The 20059-nt window shown below is 41.2% G+C and overlaps 1 protein-coding gene across 10 annotated transcripts in view; it reads right to left on the bottom strand.

Annotated features, from left to right (window-relative positions):
* Positions 1-8131, bottom strand: part of LOC308121614 (RNA-binding protein Musashi homolog 2) — a 266100-nt gene extending 257969 nt beyond the window's left edge. For all 10 annotated transcript variants that reach the window (XM_080482944.1, XM_080482946.1, XM_080482949.1 and 7 more), the window contains exons 1-4: positions 7910-8131; positions 7493-7533; positions 6937-7018; positions 6288-6372 (exon numbers count right to left, since the gene is read on the bottom strand). In XM_080482944.1, the coding sequence (XP_080339070.1) occupies positions 6288-6372; positions 6937-7018; positions 7493-7533; positions 7910-7971 (270 nt within the window). In that variant the 5' untranslated portion in view covers positions 7972-8131. The remainder of the gene's footprint in view (positions 1-6287; positions 6373-6936; positions 7019-7492; positions 7534-7909) is intronic.
* Positions 8132-20059: the final 11928 nt, after the last annotated feature.

Raw genomic sequence — 20059 nt, 5'->3', positions numbered from 1 at the left:
AGTATGATTGTACCTGAAGGTGCAATGTGTTCGAATGTAAACTGTAATCAAAATGCATCATTGAAAAGCACCAGCCAGGCCTAATTTACATACATGACAAATGCCATTCTATTTTTAGAGGGTAAAATGTACCATCATGTGCTTAGATTATAGCGTTATTATCACCGGCATCTGTTACCTACAACTATATGGAGAATATACAAGGTGCCCCCCCCCCCCACCACCATTGATTCAATTACTGTAGCAATCTCATAGCAGCAGTACCTGTTATGTACAATTGACTGTCAACCACTAATGTGATGTCATTTTCAAAAGGCCCCGCAATTACAATATGTGTGCCTTCTGCGATGTGAGCATCTCGGATAAATCTCACCCATCTAACCTGTCTACACCGTTCAGCTCGTGACATGAACTTAAAATAAAAAAATAAATAAAAAAGATCGGGGGTAGATGTTCCACAGCTGGGGTCTAAGTTAAAACTGGCCTCCCCTGTGAGACATTTTAAAGCATTCCCACATCACACAGGCTATACATCGCCCTAACCAGACTTTCAGCAATTAAGTTTTCCTTCGCCTTTGTCACGTGATGCAACGCGACCTCACAAGGAGCAAAAAGTGGATTTTCCTCAAGACATCATACAACCAGATATGTCAACGTAATAAATGAGAGCGGACCAAGAGGAATCTCCCCAACCCCGCCCAGTCATCTTTTTTATCTTCCACAGCCCTCTACTACGGGGTCTCCGAGGGCCGCTTTTGCATGCGACTAAGGGAGATCAGGGCAGAGAAACAGCATATATCTGAAGTTCACATCTTACAAAAGGATTTCATATATTAATGCAGCTCCTGGGTAAACTCCCTGCCTCTCTTAAGACATATCTACAGTAGCATGATGATGTGGTGTTTAAGCTAAGGGGGGTGGGGGTGGGGGTGGGGGGGCCTTATCAAAGCTTGCAGCCTCTCCCAATATAAGTGTGCGAGCAGGCCCACAGGTGTGTGTATACGTGTGTGTATGAGCGAGCGATAGCAACAGAATAGACCAGAAATTACAACATGAATGTTTCATATCTGTGCTGTCCATCTGTACAGGTTTTCTTTTTCTTTTCTTTTTTTTTTTTTTATTGCTGTGGAACGACACCTCCAAAAGGCAGTTTGTTACGACCCTCAACCCTTCAACCAGCTAACTCGCTTCTTCTTCTCCGAAATAAATAAATAAATAAATAAATAAAATATGCCACACCATTATGAATGTAATCCAGTCTCGGTGCTGTTACTTAAGATATTATGTTACTGCCTTGCCAAACATCTGATGATGTGTATGTAGTGTCAGGAGACGTACACCATGAACTAATAACGCCTTCAGCTGTAATTAACTGCACAAGACGAAGCACCTGCTATTCTTAAACAAGGCGGTTCAGCTCGCCGATTTGACTTTGCCTCCAAATCCTATCTGATGAAGAGGGGGTTCACGTTGGTCCAGAACAGCTGCTCATCCTTGCCCTTTCTCCTTGCTTTTCCTCCCGAGCCGCTTCCTGCCTCACCCAGAACATCAGAACTGCGAGGGCAGACTGACATGGGGTCGTTCAATAAAGGCTGGAATTACCCAGGATGGAGAAAGAAGAAAAAAAAAAAAAAAAAAAGAAATCTGTTTATCTCACAAGAAACCAGAGAGAATCTCAGTTTGAGGAGGTTACAAAGAACTGAGATCAGAAGCATTTACGCTGCTTCAAATATGATGGATGGCATCCGTCATATTTTTCATTTAAACGTACAGTTATGTACAGAATGTTTCATCTAAATTTAAATAATCATTTCAGAGAACTCTCGTGTGTGTGTGTGTGAATGTCCCGTTTGTCCTCTAATGGACTGGCAACCTGTCCGAGGTATAACCTGCCGTCAGCCCTCAAACAACACAGATTTACATTAGAAAAACACAGAGAAAAACCCATCGACTTCAAAAAAAAAAGCCCCCCGCGAATCAACCTGCCGCCTCGTAACCTTCACCGATGTTACTTCTAAAATGCACAATCATGTGCTGTGATCTCCTCTGTTCAAACTGGCCTGCGTTGAATCGTCTTTCGGGAAACAGATGCTATGAGTTGCAGATTTTTTTTTTTTTTTTTTTTTTTTTGAACCGAACAAAGCATCATGAAAAATGGTAAATATGTTCTGAATTACCAGCATGTGTGTTTTGAAGCCCCCCGGGCTGCGCTTCCCCATATGTCTCATTCATATTCATCTTAGTCTGAGTGTTTTCATAACCGGACAGAAAACAGAGCACACAGTTTAAAAAAAAAAAAAAAAAGACAAATAAAGAGTAGGAGAAACATTGTGATGGTGTGTCTGTCATCTATCTTGGTCCGGGTAACATTGATTCTATAGTTCTTTCACACGTAACACTGCAATGATGATCCATACTCCTATCTGAGTAACACAAGAAAGGAGTTTTAGTGTTTTCTATGCAGCCAGTATTACACACATTCAGTGAGCGTGTGTGTATAAAGTGAGGTTAAAAATAAAATAATAATATCCAATCGAGGAAAAAAATAAAAAATAAATTAATGATACATAATCTCAACCTCACACTCTCGTCGTTTGACTAATATGACTCGACACGTTCTCGGTCCGAGCCCCTCCAGCCAACACTCTCCTCTCAAGGTTATAAGGGACAGGCAAAACTGGTGAGGATTCATTCAAGCAACGCAAAAAAAAAAAAACAGGGACACTTCGTATCGAACCAGCATCTGCAAACGCATCGAAATTCAGCCGTACTTGCTGGATCGTTCCTTTTTAAACCGCCGCTGCTGAGCAACTTTGTAAGATGTATGATGGATCCTAATGCAATGTGATCTTGATCGTGTGAATGTAAAGATACAGCCCGGGGACTAATGGTGAGGAAGACGACGCAGACAGCTGCCTTACGTTTGGAATCTTTTCTTACACGCTGACTGATAAAACAATGGCAACATTAAGAACTAGGAAGTCTCCATTTCAACTCGTGTTTGAGGCAAAACGGATGTTTGCTGTGTCGGTGACAGAAATGCTGGAATTATGAAAGTTTTCCATAGGGAAATGTATTATTTCCTCAAAAACTGACGGAAACCTAAGTTTAACATCTTTTTTAACTATACAGGCTGCGTGAAAGTCGTCGACCAACATGGTAATCTCAAAGTCATTAAACACAATTTATTCCAGACAGCCTGGTGGCTTAAGGGTTTAAGACACTGACCATGTAATCACAACAGTGCTTGATCGACTCTGACCGGGTCTGCCTGCTCATTTCCTGTCAGCTCTCTACAGTGTACTCTCTAATAAAGTGGAAAACATCCCCCCTCAAAAAAGAAAAAAAAAAAAATATCTGGATACAAATCTGCTTTCAAAAGTATTGATATTTACGGAGAGAAGAAGAAAAAAAAAAAAAGAAAAACATTTCTCAACAAGCCTGCAGTGATTTGGCAAGTCAGCTTTGGACAGATGTGCAACAAGTATCCAGAACTTCGCTGCGACTCGAGCCACAATTCAGAGGCGATGACGGTTCGACGTCAGGCCTGAAAATGTCACCGTTCACTTTTCAAGGAGCTGTCAAGAGCCGCGATGTATGGAGCAGGTGGAACAAGCCAAATGTGAATTGGAGCCGACAATAAATCTCTCACTAAAAACAAACAACTGATACCAAGTAGTTTCCCCACGGGCAGAAAAATGGTACTTTTGACAATCAGTGATCGTGGAAGTGATTTTAGCTGTAATGTTGCATTATTTATGTTTATACAGACTCACCCTGACAGCGAGTTAGCTGTGAGGCTAATGATAGTTTGCAAGCTTTCGGGTTAAAACACTGGAAAAACTCACTGTTTTTATTTGAATTTCTTTTTATCTGCTTGGAGGGTTGGCGGAGCCTCTTGCGGACCAGTTTTGGCCCACGGACCTTACGTTTGACGCCCGATTTAGTGAATTCAGTCATAATAGATTTACTACATGGATCACACAGTACTATTACAATTTCACTTGGGGACTGTAATTCAAATTTACAAATCTTTAATCAACTTTTTGTAATTGGTGACAAATATTGCTTGTAGGTTTGTGACATAAATCATCTGAACTCAAATGGTATTAATGTACCAAAGTACTGTAAATACTGGCGTGTAGTTCAGTATGAAAGTGATGAGCTGCCAATCAATTAAATGTTTGCGTCGCATGCAAAGGTGTTAAACTGGAACGGGTTTCCAAATATGTCTATTCCATTCATGCATGTTGTTGTTTTAGTAACATTTGGTGAACATGTTTGGTTATTTCCGAGGCAACTCTCCATTTTATGGAACCTCCAAGGGGGCTTACCATGTTGTTTACGTGCGTAAAAAAAATTTTTTTAATTCCAATATGACTAGTTTGAGATCAATAACTTAGTTGGAACATAGAAGCAGCATTAGTGTAGATGAAAGTATCAGCAGGTGACTAGTGAAATGACTATCGTAGAATAACTCAAAAACACCAGAGGATTAAAGTGCTGCTGCAGCTCTCAAAGTGCCTTTGAGCAAGGTAATGAAGCAACGCATACTCCTTAAAAATAAATAAATAAATAAAAAAAAAAAAAGCAGCTATACAGGCCAACTCTCAGGTGTAAGTATATTATATGTGCAGCCCTCCCTCACACGTATCCCCCCCCCCCCCCCACCGCCTCCCCCACGACCTTTGCTGTAAATATATATGCTGTCAAGCTGTCACAAAGCTGTTCATTCCAAATGTCAAACTTGAAGTTATCAAACTGCTCTAGATTCTGCATCAAAGTATGTTTGTATCGTTACTCCCTTTCAAGCACACCCCCCCCCCCCCCCCTGAAAAGTGCTTGTGTGGATTCTCCCTCTACAGATGTTTTGGGCGATGCCACCGGCTGCACTGATTGGTCATTTCACTGCTTCAAATCTCCTCAATCACAGCAGATGTTAAAGCCAGTGTAGGATTATTATTGTTGCTATAATTAGAGCTGAAGACGTCGTTTACTCCGTCTACAGGAAGGAATACTAAAAGCACAGCACTCGCTCTTTGTCTTACTATGCATTTTAAAGTGGTCTCATCAATTATGGCACAGGTATGTGTCTTTTTTTTTTTTTTTTTTTTAATATATAAAGTAAGATAATGCAATTTTTAGACTAAACCCACCCACCACACCGCAGAAGTAAATCTTCCATCGCTGAGCTTTTCTCAGAAAACTGAAGGCTCATAGCTCCTCAAGAAAATAAAGTAAAAATTGAATTTTTTTAAAAAGAGACACATTAATACAGACCTCAAAGTTGAAAGAATAGGAACAAATACAAAGTCGAGCAAGTTCCTCGGCTCTCTGCCAATCAGGCTTCAGCTCAGTAATATTACATTGAGTATAACATTTGCATTACTGTTGCTATATTTCACACGGACCAGGAGATTTCACTGTTTGTCTCCTGAGGTCAAATCTATCTACCTGGCAAAAGCCATAAAACATAAAAAAAAATTCTCCGTACGGAGCTAAAGTAGCAAATACAAGCTTCTTGGATACTAGTGCATTGGATACTAGCAAGGACAAATAGAATTTAATTTGAAGCCGATTTAATCCGTCACTTCAATAATCCTTAAAAAATCATTTGCGCCTTTATTTATTAAGTTACTGACACATTTCAAAATGTAAGCTGACTATTTTAGTTGTTATTTCTGTGTGTGTGTGAAGGTTCTTTACTGATCACTACAGACATTATCATATTCTAACAATCTTATATTTAAGTTTTACTGGTATTATCTTTGATATGAGTTTGGTTGTACCTTTTGACCGTAAAGCAACACTTTGGAAGGGGGAAATGCTTCAAACTTTTTTTCCTCTTTATAGAATTACTGTATCAGCGGAACAGTCGCGATACAATATCTGCGGGGTCAAACGGCAGCGGGGCAACAGTGGAGAGCCAGCACGCCCTTCTGTGTCCACATGAGATATGTGCACGCACGCAGCACATGTGGCTGCAGTAAAGGAGGGGGCGTGTCGGCCCCATTCAGCCGGAGAAGTAAAAGTGAACACATATAATATTTGCCCTGGAGTTGTGTTTTATTGCCACGGCTTGTGTTTGGAGGTGGGGGGGGGGGGGGGGCATCGTGCATTCAGCTCTCTCGACATGACCTTGATGGGCACAGCCTGTTAACCTTAAGAGGTGTTTCCCCCGCAAGGCCTTGAGGCGGTCACAGTTGGCAAAACAGTGCAAACACAAAACAACGCAACAACAACAACAACAACACAAAACTCCCGAGACGAAGACGAAATCAACTCACCGTCTTTGAGTCTAATTCGTGGTGTTGTTGAGCTAAGACTTTATCTACACTGGCAGCATCTGTAAACGTAACAAACCCAAATCCTCTGCAAGACAAAGAGACAAAAAAACAAAAAAAACAAACAACAGTGTTAAAAATACATACAAACAAACAACAAAAGATGTTTTTTTTTTTCTCTCTCTCTTGTAAATACAACAAAAAAAAACACTGACTCGCAACAGGAATAGACATAATATCCCAATGACCTTATCGCAATTGTTTTTTTTTTGTTTTTTTTTAATTCTTATTATTCCATATGAATTCTATGTGCAATCCAGATTATGGACGTCCTGTGGCAGATTACAAAGCGAAACTGAGGACGCGGGCTGATCGTTATTTGCGGTGTTCCAATGTGAGACGACAGCACACCAACATTGCGGTGCAGTCACAAAGTCAATGTCAAATTGCATTCGGCCGCAGCTTTACAGCAGTGAGCATTTAAGCTTATCTGGCTCGCTGTGAAACCACACGCAGGCGCGAGGCGCGAGGCGCGCGCGCGCGCACACACACACACACACGGTGGATTAACGCTAAACACGGGCAAAGTAAGCGATATCGCGACGTGCAGTAGGAAGGGGGGGCGAAAAAGTAGGAAAGCCCCGTTATTTACCTTGAGCGTTTTGTCGTGGGGTCTCTCATCACCATACATTCTCTTATTTCTCCGAATTTACTAAAATAGTCTCTAAGGCTGTCTGTGGATAGAGAGAAAGAGAGAGAGAGAGAGAGAGACAGAATATGTCGGGTCATTTGACAGAAACACATCGGGCATGCTCTTGTCACTGTATTACACACACACACACACACACACACACACACACACACACACACACACACACACACACACACACACACACACACACGTAATAAAAAAAGAAAGGTGGGAAAAAAAAAAATAAAAAAAAGAAACACCCCGCGATGCGCATAGGGGTCGAATAGAGGACTTCAGATGGACGGAGATCAAAAATAACATCGTGCGCACACACACCAGGCAGATATCCCATACAGTACACACACACACACACACACACACACACGCTCGCTCTCTCTCACACACACACATACACACACACACACACCGCCAGCAGCGGCAGCGGCTCCGCCGAGCACTCAGCCACAAAACAAGCAGAAATCCCGGACACGGCGTTAAAAGACAATAACAGTCTCACCTGGTGAGGTCTGCCAGCTGAGGCCACCGATAAACATTTTACTGGAAGAGGAAAACACAACAGAAGTGAGTCCAGATGTCAGTTCGGCCATTTTGACGACTAACTACTTCTAAAAGCGACCTTAAAGGATAAAAGGAAGACAGTGCGGAGGGGGAAACACGTTGGCGCTTTTGTAATTACACTGTATCTACATAAAAGGGGGAGGCCACTCCGGCTTGCACGAGCCGGGGGGGTCTTTAGTGAAAACTGCGCCTCCGCTTTCAAGTGCGTGCTGTGGGGACGAATCCGGCACGGCAGGCGAAGTCCTCTCCAAGATGTTGTAACATTGGGAGAGAGAAGAAGAAAAAAAAAAAGAAAAAGAAAAAAAAAAAAAAAAAAACAGCCGTACCTTAGGATTATATTTAGAAAGATTCTTACCCCGGGTCATGTTGTGAATCATTTAGGCTTCCGGATGTGGCTTGACTCCCGTCTCCTTCCATATCTATTCCAAAACTATGGGCTGGGACTACAGTAACAGTGACAGACACACACAGATAGGGCAGGAGATATGCAAAGCCCCGCTATGAGAATATTACTGAGCCGGGAATGAAAGCGTCACACGTGGGATCAGCTCAGCCCCCTGCTCCCCCCGCCCCCTCTACCCCCCCCTCCGCGCGCGCGCGCGGAGGGGGGGGGGGGGGGGGGAGGGGGCGGAGCCTGCCTCTGTCACCTAACCAATCCAATTGACGTCAATTCAGGCAATCTGCAAACCAATCCTCCGATTTGTCATTTAATTAAGCAATAAGCCACCAGAGGTGAAAGTGGCTTATTGCTCCTCTAAATCACAAATGTTATTCTTCATTTTTATTGCTGTTTACTACTTGTAATCCAACGGCAAAGTGACCCCCCCCCCCCCCTTTAAAAGCCACGGTGCTACATTTAATGTGTCCCTTATTAATTAAAGTGACTCCTTATTCCTCCGCCATGGAATATAGTCCTTTAGCAACAATAAGTGGGGCAATGCTTAGTTTGGTGTTTATAAATAAATTACCCCCTTTGTTATGTGTTTGGTGAGAAAGAATCAGCTAATTTGAGATGAAACGGCATCCAGTGTGAAACAGGTATTCCGCGCGCATCTTGTTTTTAATTGAACAATAATTGAGTGCCACCAGGTAATTCCAAACAATTTATACTTTTAACTGGTAGCTAATCATATCTCATAAACGAATCAGACTTTATTATTCCCTTTTTCTGCATGTATCCCATCCTATTTCTAGGATACGGTGGGTGACCACATTATGGCCCAGCGGGGAGCTGATGGGGGTCATTTCTGGTTGAATTATAGTCTGGGTCTTTCGAGGTGGAGTTTGCATGTTCTCCCCATACACACGTAGGTTTTCTCCGGTTATTCCGGTTTCATCCCACGGTCCAAAAACATGCACGCGAGGGTAACTGGAGACCCTAAATTGCCTCTAGGTGTGAATGTGGGTGTGTGTGGTTGCCTGACCCCTGATGGACCAGGGTGTGTTCTGCCCTCACCCACAGTTAGCCCCGCACACCCCTGCACAGGATAAAGCAGTATAGAAGATGAAAGAATGGATCCATATGTGCTAAAAAAAATAAAATAAACTACAAAAAAAAAAACCTCTTCACATGTAATTTTATTTTTAATTATCTATTTATTCCAATATGCCTTGCAGCGGTCATTACAAATACATTTAAGATAAGCTATAGGCTAAAACATCCTTTTAAATCTCGATTATGCATACAATACCACAAAGTTTGTTTTAATAGAATAATTAATAGTTTTAACTTTCCCTTTTATATGGTTGTGATTTATTTTGAAAGGTTAAAAGAAATGTAAAATCCATGCTGGGAAAAGGCATCCTCCTGATCCTCACATTTGTCCTGCTGCTGCTGCTGCACCCCCCCTCCTGAAGCTCTCTGGCACCACCCAGGGGAGGTCTAACCCTCACTTTGGAAAGTACTAGGTTGGTGTATAGAAATAAACACATAAAGAGACCTGCAGCTTTAAACACAATCCATAAAACTTGGCACATTGCAAGCTTGTGTCTATTAGTATTGTTGTTATTGATTGCTGAATCTGAAAAAAATCGTAAAGATTACCAGATGCGTCTCAAAATACGCAAATGGTGTTTGTAAGGTTGATTAATATTGGGTCTAGAAACTACCCAGAGAAATATATTAAACACTGAAACCCAGTAACTGACTCCAATGTCTCATCTTCGGCTGCGATATTCATTATGAAAGCCAACAAAGGATAATTCCATGGGGATCAATAACGCACGGTATCCATACATACAGGGCTGTAATTATAGACCTTTCCATGTAAATGACCCATAATGAGCGGCCTGCCCTGCCCTATGCACAGCGTATGTGGAGATAAGCTGGCTTTGCCCCCTTGTGACCTTGAAGAAGAAAATGCAGGCTCATAAATTACCAATAAATTAGACTGTGTGACATCTGCAGTGAGAGAAAATGTTTCCTGATATACATTAATTGCACAGTACACTATCAATGGAAGACACACCAAAAAATTAAAAAAAAAAATACATGGGCAAATTTTTGTTTTAAATTATGCATTTCTTTGTATCCCTGTCGGATGACTGCTCTCAGAAGTCAGACAACAAATATTATATAAATGCAGTTTTCATTAATCTTAGCACGAGAGGCTCTGTCTGAAACGTGACTGGTGATCCTCCTCCATTATTCACAATGAGTGAAGGTTTTTTTTTGTGTGTGTGTGTGTGTGTGTGTGTGTGTGTTTTTTTTTTTTTTTTGAATAGGCCTGTCTGTGTTGGCTGTTCAGGGCTCTACTAGAGGGAATTTCTTATCTGGCCAGGCAGCATGTTTTTGAAACAATGACTGAGATAAAACCGAAATAACAACACTTTTGTCAGTTGAACGGCTACTGTAAAAGTCTGTCATTAGTTCGGGGACTCTCCACGTTGCGGCTGTCTGTATCTCTGAAACAAAGGTAGAGAAGCAAATGGTGGTAATCCCATGCAGCACAGGAGTGTCAGGCAAAATGGAAATATGACACCTTGTGGGAAAGACTATTACTTATTACACCTTCTTTGCACAATTCGTCTGTCCCATGCCATTTGCTGATACATTTATGATTATTTACTGTTGTCAAATGCATGGCAGCGTGCCCCAATATATGCCTTAAAATGTGAATGCAGGAAAATCACATCCCCTCATGCAGCGGCACCGAGAGAAAGAAGTGTGTGTGTGTGTGTGTGTGGTTATAAATTGATGTGGAATATGAGCTCTGAGGAACATCGGGCTGTAAAGCCCATCACAAGGTGTGCAAAAATCACAGTGGATTTAACACATGAAGAGCAACTTCTGTTTTATGCTCAAATAAAAACACTAGAGGCCAGGGTTTCACAGTGTGATTGTGAATTATTCTGTTTTGTGAGCACTGGTATTATTGCCTTTCTATTCACTGTTGTTACACCATGAAGGGAGCCAAGTTAAACGCGGCAGACGAGGTACAGTAGGTGTGACGTCTTACAATATCTCATCAGGGGTTGTGAACCAGATTTGGAGGGGAGAAAACTACAAAATGCCAAAGCGGAGGTGCCCTAGTCTAAACACAATCCTCAAGATTGGAACCACCAGCATGTAATGCTTCAGCTGAAATTGTTCATATCGTCCTATGATGGTTTCGGTGCCCAGAAACATGCATAGATTCCTAGATTGAGCAGTGTTCCCTCTGTAATGTGAGCAGCCAGCACTGCCTGATGAAAGTGTCGAAAATGTTTATGCCTATTTAAGCAAATGCACTGTGACAGCTATGCGTTTTGTAGCACTGGCTTGTTTAGCACGGGGCGTAAAGTATGTATGAACTAATTTCATTTTATCGGGATGCCGAGCACACAGTTGCATCATCGTGACCTGGATGCCGTTATAAAAGGTGACAGCAGCTGAAGACGTGTTGATCAACGAACGACAGCAAAGAAATAATAAAATTCAAAAGGAATCGAGACTTTTTTTTTGTGTGTGTGCATCCTTGTACGCTTTTGAACTCATCATCCGTCACTTAAAATTCCACGAAAAAAAGCCACAATTTGTGTAAATCCTACGGTTGTATTAGTGGAACTATAGCCTGTATTCAGTTCTGAAAGATGAACCCTTTTTCAAAAGACAGGAAATTCAGCATGCAAAAAAAAATAAAAAAATAAAAAAGTCTTGTAACTAACTGAGCTTTTTGCATAAAAATTGGAGGATTTGGGGGATTGAGAATGAAGTAAACTTGATAGTGTGTGAAAGAGCTGAGGGGAAAAAGAAAGTGAGAGAAGCAACAGACTTACTGACAGTGCTATGAGACGCTGTTTTCAGAAGAGGCGTCCTGTTTCCTGTTGCTGTAATCACTTTACGCCCTCAGAATCTTCTCTTGACCTTGGAGAAATTGTTCCTGGATCAAGCATAACCCCCTCCGCCATACACAACCCTGTCTGTACGACATCAGGTTGCTTTTGAAATATTTGAAGACATAAACACCAGTCATGTTAGAGGACTTTTAATACCGACTGGTGCTTTCGGGTGAAACTTTAAGTGTGCAGGGATTTCCTTTTTTTTTTATAAATTTGCATAAATATAACCGAGGATCAAGCTCACCACATGTTTTCAGCACGCAATCCTGTGTGAAGGAATCCACTCCTGAAAATAGAGCCCAGGAAACCCCCCCCCCCCCCCCAACACTTACTCGAATTTGTTATGGATAATATTCAGACCCTCTGGAGATGTTGTTAATGTTATCCTTTTGGATGTTGCCAATGATTTCATATTGATCACGAAGGATTGAGTGATCTAGGCTATTCTCGGGAGGGCCTATTACAGTGAAACTCAACATCCCCGGGTAGAACTGTGCAGGAAACTGCAGATGTGAACAAATTGTCTCCCTCTAGTGTCCCTCTCCTCCGTGCTCCTTCTGTGCAGAGCTAGAACCACATCTCAGGCTGCAGCGAGGGAGGGGAGAGGGCCAGACTGAGACATGCATAATTGACAGTCCTATTTCAGGAATTAGCCACCCACCAAACTGCAGACTACCTGCCCTTTCATCTTGCCTGGAATAATTTAGCATTTCATAAAAAAGCCTATTTTGGTCAACCGGGGATAACGAAAGGGATCCGGATTATTTTAATAAATAACGTCTATATCCTCCTCATTGATTTGCGGCGGTTGTGTAGGGGAAAAAAAAAACAAAAAACCAACAACAACAACCTTGTCAACTGATTGTGATTGGCGTGGAATCCTGGGATTGTGCGTCTTTTGTTCGCACACAGCGAAACTGTTTGAAGTCAGATCAGTGGGAAGGATGTTCTGATGAGTGATTTTTCTCCCCCATAATGCCTTCTGTAACCACACAGATGAGTTAATTAAGCTGTGCCAGAGGCTACGCGCGAGCATTTCAGGTAGATGGCCCACTGTGATATGCAGACATCTACATTATTACACATTACAAATGAAAAACGAAGGCGTAATATTGGGTTTGAAATATCAGCGCATACGGCACGGTAATGCTTGCTAATTGCACTTCCCCTGAAATAGAGTATTCAACTTGTACCAAGTTGCCCGGAAGGCACCTCAAGGTACCACAAGAAATCGCTGCTAGTACTCCAAATGACCACGGACTGTTCCTCAGAGTAATGCAAACCCTCAAAGCATTGCAAAGTCTGCGTGAACAGAAGATCCGACAGAGGATTGGCGGAATTAACCGTTTTTAACGGCGCGGTTCTTGCAAGATAATCTGCATTTCCGACCTCAATGGCCCGCACAAGCAAGTGGGGCTCTTTTAGACCAATCAGGCTCCAACACAAGTGGATGATGACGACATCATTTACCTGCTCCACTGGGCTGGGAGATAAGCTCGTGCCCCCGCTGCTCCTAGGAATGTTCTGGCTGCTGTTTGTATGACTCCAGAGAGAGCTGTGTGTTACAGATGATGACGAATGGCATTAAAGCACTGCAAGGAGCCTTCCTATCACCTGTACAGCTGGCAGCGGGGAAGAAAAGATCTGCCTGTTGGCCTTTTGGAGAGCTTTGTCAAGACTGAGAAAATGCTAGAACCCTCCCCCCATGCAGAAAAAAAAAAAAAAAAGAACAGGTAAAATTGTGTTTCATATTTATGAAAATCATTTGTTTAATGATCATTTTAAACCTGGTTCCCATTTTGATCACTCATGTTGAATTGTATCGTAATCATTTCTTAAAATGAAGCTGCAAATTATTCACCTGAAGCATACTAATACCAAGTTGTATTCATTTTCTTTTTCTTCATGGATGCATATCTATGTCTGAGATTTTTTTTTTTTTTTTTTTTTCCCCCTTTAATCTCCCAGAGGCTAAGAATGGTGAGCAAGCCTCTCTGGACAACTGGGTAAGTGGTGCTTTCTGTCTTCCGGCTTGCTCTTTATTTTTAAACCAGCCTTTCTCTCTCTTGTTTCCCCTTCTACTTTCCTCCCCCCCACCCCACCCTAACAGGCTGCCACCATATATTCTCTCAGTTGCCAACCACTTCCTATTCTGCAACCACTGACCTTAACACTGACCTTGCCTTGTCTGTGCCATTGAGATGAGAGCGAGAGATACCACATCCTCAGCTTCCCCCCACCACGCTGCAGGCTTGAATTTTGCCTGTCTCATCAGTCTTCCGGCTGCTGGAGTACGCCTTGTTATTTCTTCCAGATTCCTACACATTTCTCTTTTCAACTGATCGGTACCCAGACTGGAAACATTGCTCTTGGCTCAAAGAGATCCCGGGCCTTGGCATATGGACCCAAGCTGTCAATAGAGATTAGGTTTATCAGATAAACTTTATCTGCAGCATGTGAGCGTCCTTTGGTGGGGAACCAGCCTAATTCTGGGCTACAACTGATATTGCGACCCAGGCTCTAAGGAGATCGAAATTGGCAGCCATTGTTTTAGCTATAAGCGGGCTGCAGATTTCAAGGTAGCTTGCTCAACGCATCAACATGACGGTTCAGAATAACGAGACCTTCAGAGAAATTTAGGCCTGTTGGTTGCTGATTATCAACAGGAAAATGGTTTCACTTAATCTTCTTATGTCACTTCTTCTTTTTTTTTTTAATCTGACTCTTTCTTCTTCCACATTCGATGTTTCACTTTGACATCCCGGGGCGAAGGAAAACCCCTCAGACAATCCAGGACTGAAAATCTGAACACAGACGGCCCACAAATCTCCATCTATAATGTTTGCACTGAATCAAACTCTTGTTTGCATGTAAATTCCCCATTATCAAGTCCTGTCATTGAAGGGAATTCAAGGACTTTGCTCTGTAAGGAGGCTGGGAAGAAGAAACACACTCTCGAGCCTTGGGCAGTCTTCAAAAAGGAAGTTTCCTTTCAAGGACTCCTTGAGAACAGTCACGGTGTCCCGTACAAACACTGTCAGACCTGCTGCCCCCGACTTCTCTGTTATGGGATAAACATTAATTTCAGTCTCTTCGCCACAAGAGGGCACTTAGAGCACATGCAATCAGAAGGAGGAATGACATTTGTGTTCATGTGTTTTTGACTACATATAAATTCAATGGGATTACTCAAAGTTCAAGTCTGCTCTGTCGTCTTTTAAATTAAAAATGTGCCCGAATCAAACAAGCAACAGTCCTTTCCTGCACACAGTGGCTCTGTGAGTTCTCTCAATCAAAGGCAGGACTGTATGAATGCTTCAGAGATCAATGGAGACAGCTGAAGTGCTCTGCTGCTGTTTTTAAACTGCAGAAACTCTCAGAAAAGGTTAACTCCTGATTGGGTTGGGTGATGAGCCGGCCTTTTAAAAAAAATAAAATAAAATAAAATAAGTGGAAAGAAAATTGACTTCTTCCACCAACAAAAAATGTATGATGTATAAACTAAATGACAAAAAAAGAAAAAAAACTTTCATACTCACAATTGCCTGCTTTAATATTTCAACACGCTTGTGCTCTTAATGCCTCTCTGCACAGTGCTGCGATTTGTAAAGCTGATGGGAAATTAAATGTACGGCAACACAAGAGGGCAGTACAAAGGAGAAGGACTCCGGGGTTGAGGCTGGCGGAGTGAGGCTGAAAGGATGAGGGGAAGCTCACTCGACACGAGCTCGGGTGGAGAGATGAAGAGAGGAGGCATGGCAGCAGTAAATGATGCTCGCCGTCTACACCTTGTCAGTTATTAGAAGCCAGAGGAGAAATCTGACATTACTTTGTGTTGTGTACAGAGAAAATAATTGGCGAGCAGGCCCGGGCACACTGGCGCCTTTTCCACTTGGAAGAGATGTTGTAAAGTTACACGGCTAAAGGGAGGCAGAAAAGTGAATACATATCTATATAGAACTCTCCTGCAATATCCTCACATTATCTTTTTATGTCTCATAAGCAGAGTTCACAGTAGAAAGGCATCCGGACGACTTTGGCTTCTGCACACTGGTAGAAATATTGTCAATGCCGCAACTGAATGGACACAATTGTCATTAATTCAAAGCAATAAAGTCAGTTTAATTTAAAAAAAATAATAATGAGGTAAGAACTAAAACACTAACTCATTCCTACTTTAATTACAAAAAACAAAAAGATAAAGACACTTGTAAATATATATAAAAAAAACCTCAAATATAAATCATACTATTGTGCTTCATTTTCACTTTTCATTTCATAAGTTATTATAAAAATGGGAACATTTTGGGCTGAATGATGAAAATAAGAATAATAAGTGGAAGAAGAGGAAGAAGATAAAGGAAAAAGCAAAGGTGATAGAGATGATGAAATAGAACACAATTTAGATCGTTCTTCAAACAAAAGTCACATTTTAGTTCAACCTTTTATCTAAATACAGAAGAAACTACAAAGCGCATCTTTGGCTGGAGGGGTAAAACAACAGCGCAGGGAAAGTTATTGACTCGTCTAGTTTATGAAGAACTTATCAAGAAAAATAACAGATTGGGTTAAAATATAACCTCTTTAAATGCTCATACAAGTTAAACATGGAGAAACACCAATAATAGTGTCTGCCCTCATGACCAGACATTACTGTAAAAAAAAATAAACGTGGCACCACCTTCTCTCAACCTGTTGAAACTGATCACCGCGTTAGATTTACCGACATAATTCCAACACTGTGCAAACGTGGCATGCTTAAAAGGTCACTACGTCTGCGTAAATATCAAATTGCAAGCTATAATATTGTGACTTTTGGAATCAGTGATGGCCCAGAGTATAGGAAAGTAATCTCTCTGGTCGGAATCCCACGGCCAAATCAAACAGGTGAGCAGAGAAACACTCCTTCATGTTAGAATATCCGGTGAATATTGATGCAATTGTAATCTGAGCTGCACACGGAGGATTCTCAGCCTGCCTTTTTTTTTTAAATCAGATATGTTTCCTTCGTGGTGGGCGGTGGCTGTAACCCTGCATTGTTCCTCTGGGCCGAACTGCAAGGTCACCTGTTCATCGGGCTGGCGCCTTTCTGTTGCGCTCACTGGCAGGAAGGAGTGCGGTTCCTTCATCGCAGATGTTCCTACATGTGAGATTTTCTCACTTCTCTTCACAGCACTAATAAAGGTCGAATAAAGAACAGGCACCTCTGGGCCAGTCTCACATCCTCAGTGGGCAGATATGACTCTTTTTTTTAAATCAGGTTTTACTTTCAATAAATGAACGAAGACGTACGATTGCTCAACGGCCAACAGATAAGACCATGTTTGTTCTGGGCTGCTTCCAGGTGTGATTGAGTGCAAGGCAAGGTCTGGCAAAGTGTCTTTGTGCTGACCGAGCATTTTCTGAAACAGGACTAGGTCACAACTTAATATATGGTTGGACCGAGTGTGAAAAAACACCACACAGCTTTTGATTTCAGGCCAGCCAACTGCAGAACTGTGGTCACCGACCTCTCTCTCGAGATCATTTAACATGTTTAAACGAAGGTCAAGGTCTACCTACAAATGCTGGAAAACGTTGCCTCTATTATTAACGCTGTCAAATTTAACAGCTTGAATTCTAAATTTATAACATGCTTGCTATGCTAGAGCTCAGTGTTAAATCAAATATGATGTAATGGTCTATCAAAACTAAAGTTAAAAAGAAAAACACAGGGAGCCGATCGTATTTCTCACTACAATAACACAAAAAGTCAGTTCGATTGTTTTTCAAAAGTATGAAGAAACATTCTTATTTTATTTTTTTTCTCCAAAAAAACAATCAATCTGATGACTTTAACATGACCAGATGTTTTTGATGTCCAAATGAAGCTTTTCGGTGTAGGTTGAGGTGCCTTCTTAAAAAGCAACAACATTTCTTTATACAATAAGTTATTTGTGAAATGAAAACTTTGAGAAACATCACCTTCAAAAAAATCTAAATTAATTTGTTAAAGTTAAATTGAGTCGCTTAGACTTAAATGATAACCCTGCACGTACCAGAAATTTCACAACAGTTGTACAATACAACCATAAAAGGTTTATCATCTTCAAAATTTTTTTTGTTTTTGCATTTTATCATTATTCATTAAACATCTATGTAATGACTATCAAGGTAAATTCTCTGTCCATTACAATACTGCACAGGAAGATGAATTCCTTAGTGCATACAGTCAGCCAGAACAACTAACAATCTGGAAACTGTTTGAATTTACTCTGTTGATTGTAAATCTGTGGTATGTAACGTCTGAACATATTATGTAATGGCAGGCTGCATACCAACATTACAAAGAATCATATTTTAGACATCAACCCAGGATCATATAAATCTTTTATGATATCTGATTCCTTCCGTCAGCAATAGTCCTGTCGCGCTCCTCTCCCTTCCAATTTGGACGACTCTTCCAGTCTTTCCTTCTCTGTGATGAATGTCCTGCTTTGAAATATCATGCTAAACAATGGATTTACATACAGAAGTGCGTATTGTTTGTTCGCAGTTCTTACCTTGGGTTCACGTCACACTGGTCTGGTGCTTTGGTTCACGGAGGTCAGTCCCGTGCCTCCTTTCACACACTAAGTCATTAGCAGAAGAGGCAAACCCTGCTAACGGCACAAACCAATAGTGACAGCCAGTCTGACTTAATTCACTTTGGCCAAACAACAGAGCGCGGCACCGTCGACTGTGAATGTGAAACATACAGACACGGAGGAGGTAATTGCATGCAGAAGTGCACCACTGCCAGTTTGATGGCATTTCAGCTTACATGGGAGAAACACTCAGGGTGGATCTGACAGAGCAATGTGATTGGATAATAGAAAACCTGTGAGTGCAGGTAGGAGATTAGCATTATGACAGTCCTCCCTAACCTTTTCGCACTAATTATATTCCCCTAACTAATGATGTTTGTGTTATATCTGGATAAAACATCCTGATAGCCAGTCACACCCACACTATCATGCGATCTATATATTTTCATTTAACACCACTTATCATTTGATATTGTTCATTTAATGATGATTTATGGTGGCTTTTTCTTTATCTGTTAATTATTTGACTTTTGGCTAACTAAAGACACGATTCTGGGTCAAACATTACTCTTTATCGCTTTATGTCTAGTAGTATCATACATGTGATGTAATTTCTAAAATGTGAAGAAAATCTGAACGGAGTGATAAATAAATACTCGTTTGTTTTTCTCATTTAACCCTGGGTGTACAGATTGAAGTCATCTCAAGCTCAGATTTGTAGTGTTTCCGGCCTCTCTTCTGAAACGTTATTCTCCTGTTTATTGCAGACTGAAAGAAAGACAAAACACACAAAATAGAAGAAATAGAAAGCAATCGACATAAATCCAGGCAATCTCCCCAAAATGTAAATATTTCACATTTTATTTAGCAGTGCAGAAATCTTTTTTTCACAGAAGTATTAAACTATAAACTATCTCCCCGGTGTTATTTCACTTTTAGTTTATCAAATGCAGTCTGCTGTAATGCTTTTTTTTTTTTTTTTTTCTCTCCCATCTTTGGTACCGAATGCAAATGTTTCACAAAACTGTATAAGTCTGTGGGCCGGTACGTCGCTCGTACTCGATGCAAGTCAAGATCTGAATATCTTAACATTTCATATAAATAAGCTGAAAATGTCTGTGCTTTAATGCTCTGCGGCAATCCTCCGGTAGGTTAGCATTCCTGGAACGTTCAGGCACCATGCAGATAATTTTCACCAGCGTCACTGAATCATGAAGGACACTTAAGTCTGAGATGTGATCAAAATACAGAGGCACTGCTCGGCACTCAGAGTTTGTTAAATACAATGACGCAACATTGGACGCTTGTTTGCCCTCTGCTCCACACGGTCTCTGTGGTCCCCTGCTATACGTACACATCAGAACCAGTTTCCAAAGAAAAGTTTGTCTCTTTTGTACATGACCAAGTTTGTTAACTACATAAAAGGGACATTGACAAAGACATGTTTAAATTTCTGCTTGTATATAATAAAAAAAAAATCATATTTTGAAATATTACATCCAGATATAATACATCAATCGTCTATCCTGCTTTGTCCAATTCAGGGTCATGGAGGAGCCAATCCCAGCAGACTACGAAGGCAAACCGTGAACATATTGCAGGGAAACACACGCTCACAT

The sequence above is a fragment of the Lipophrys pholis genome (assembly GCF_963383615.2).
Source record: "Lipophrys pholis genome assembly, chromosome: 16".
Taxonomy (NCBI): Eukaryota; Metazoa; Chordata; class Actinopteri; order Blenniiformes; family Blenniidae; genus Lipophrys; species Lipophrys pholis.
Note: the sequence above shows the minus strand (reverse complement) of the source record. Positions and strands in the feature narration are given on the sequence as shown.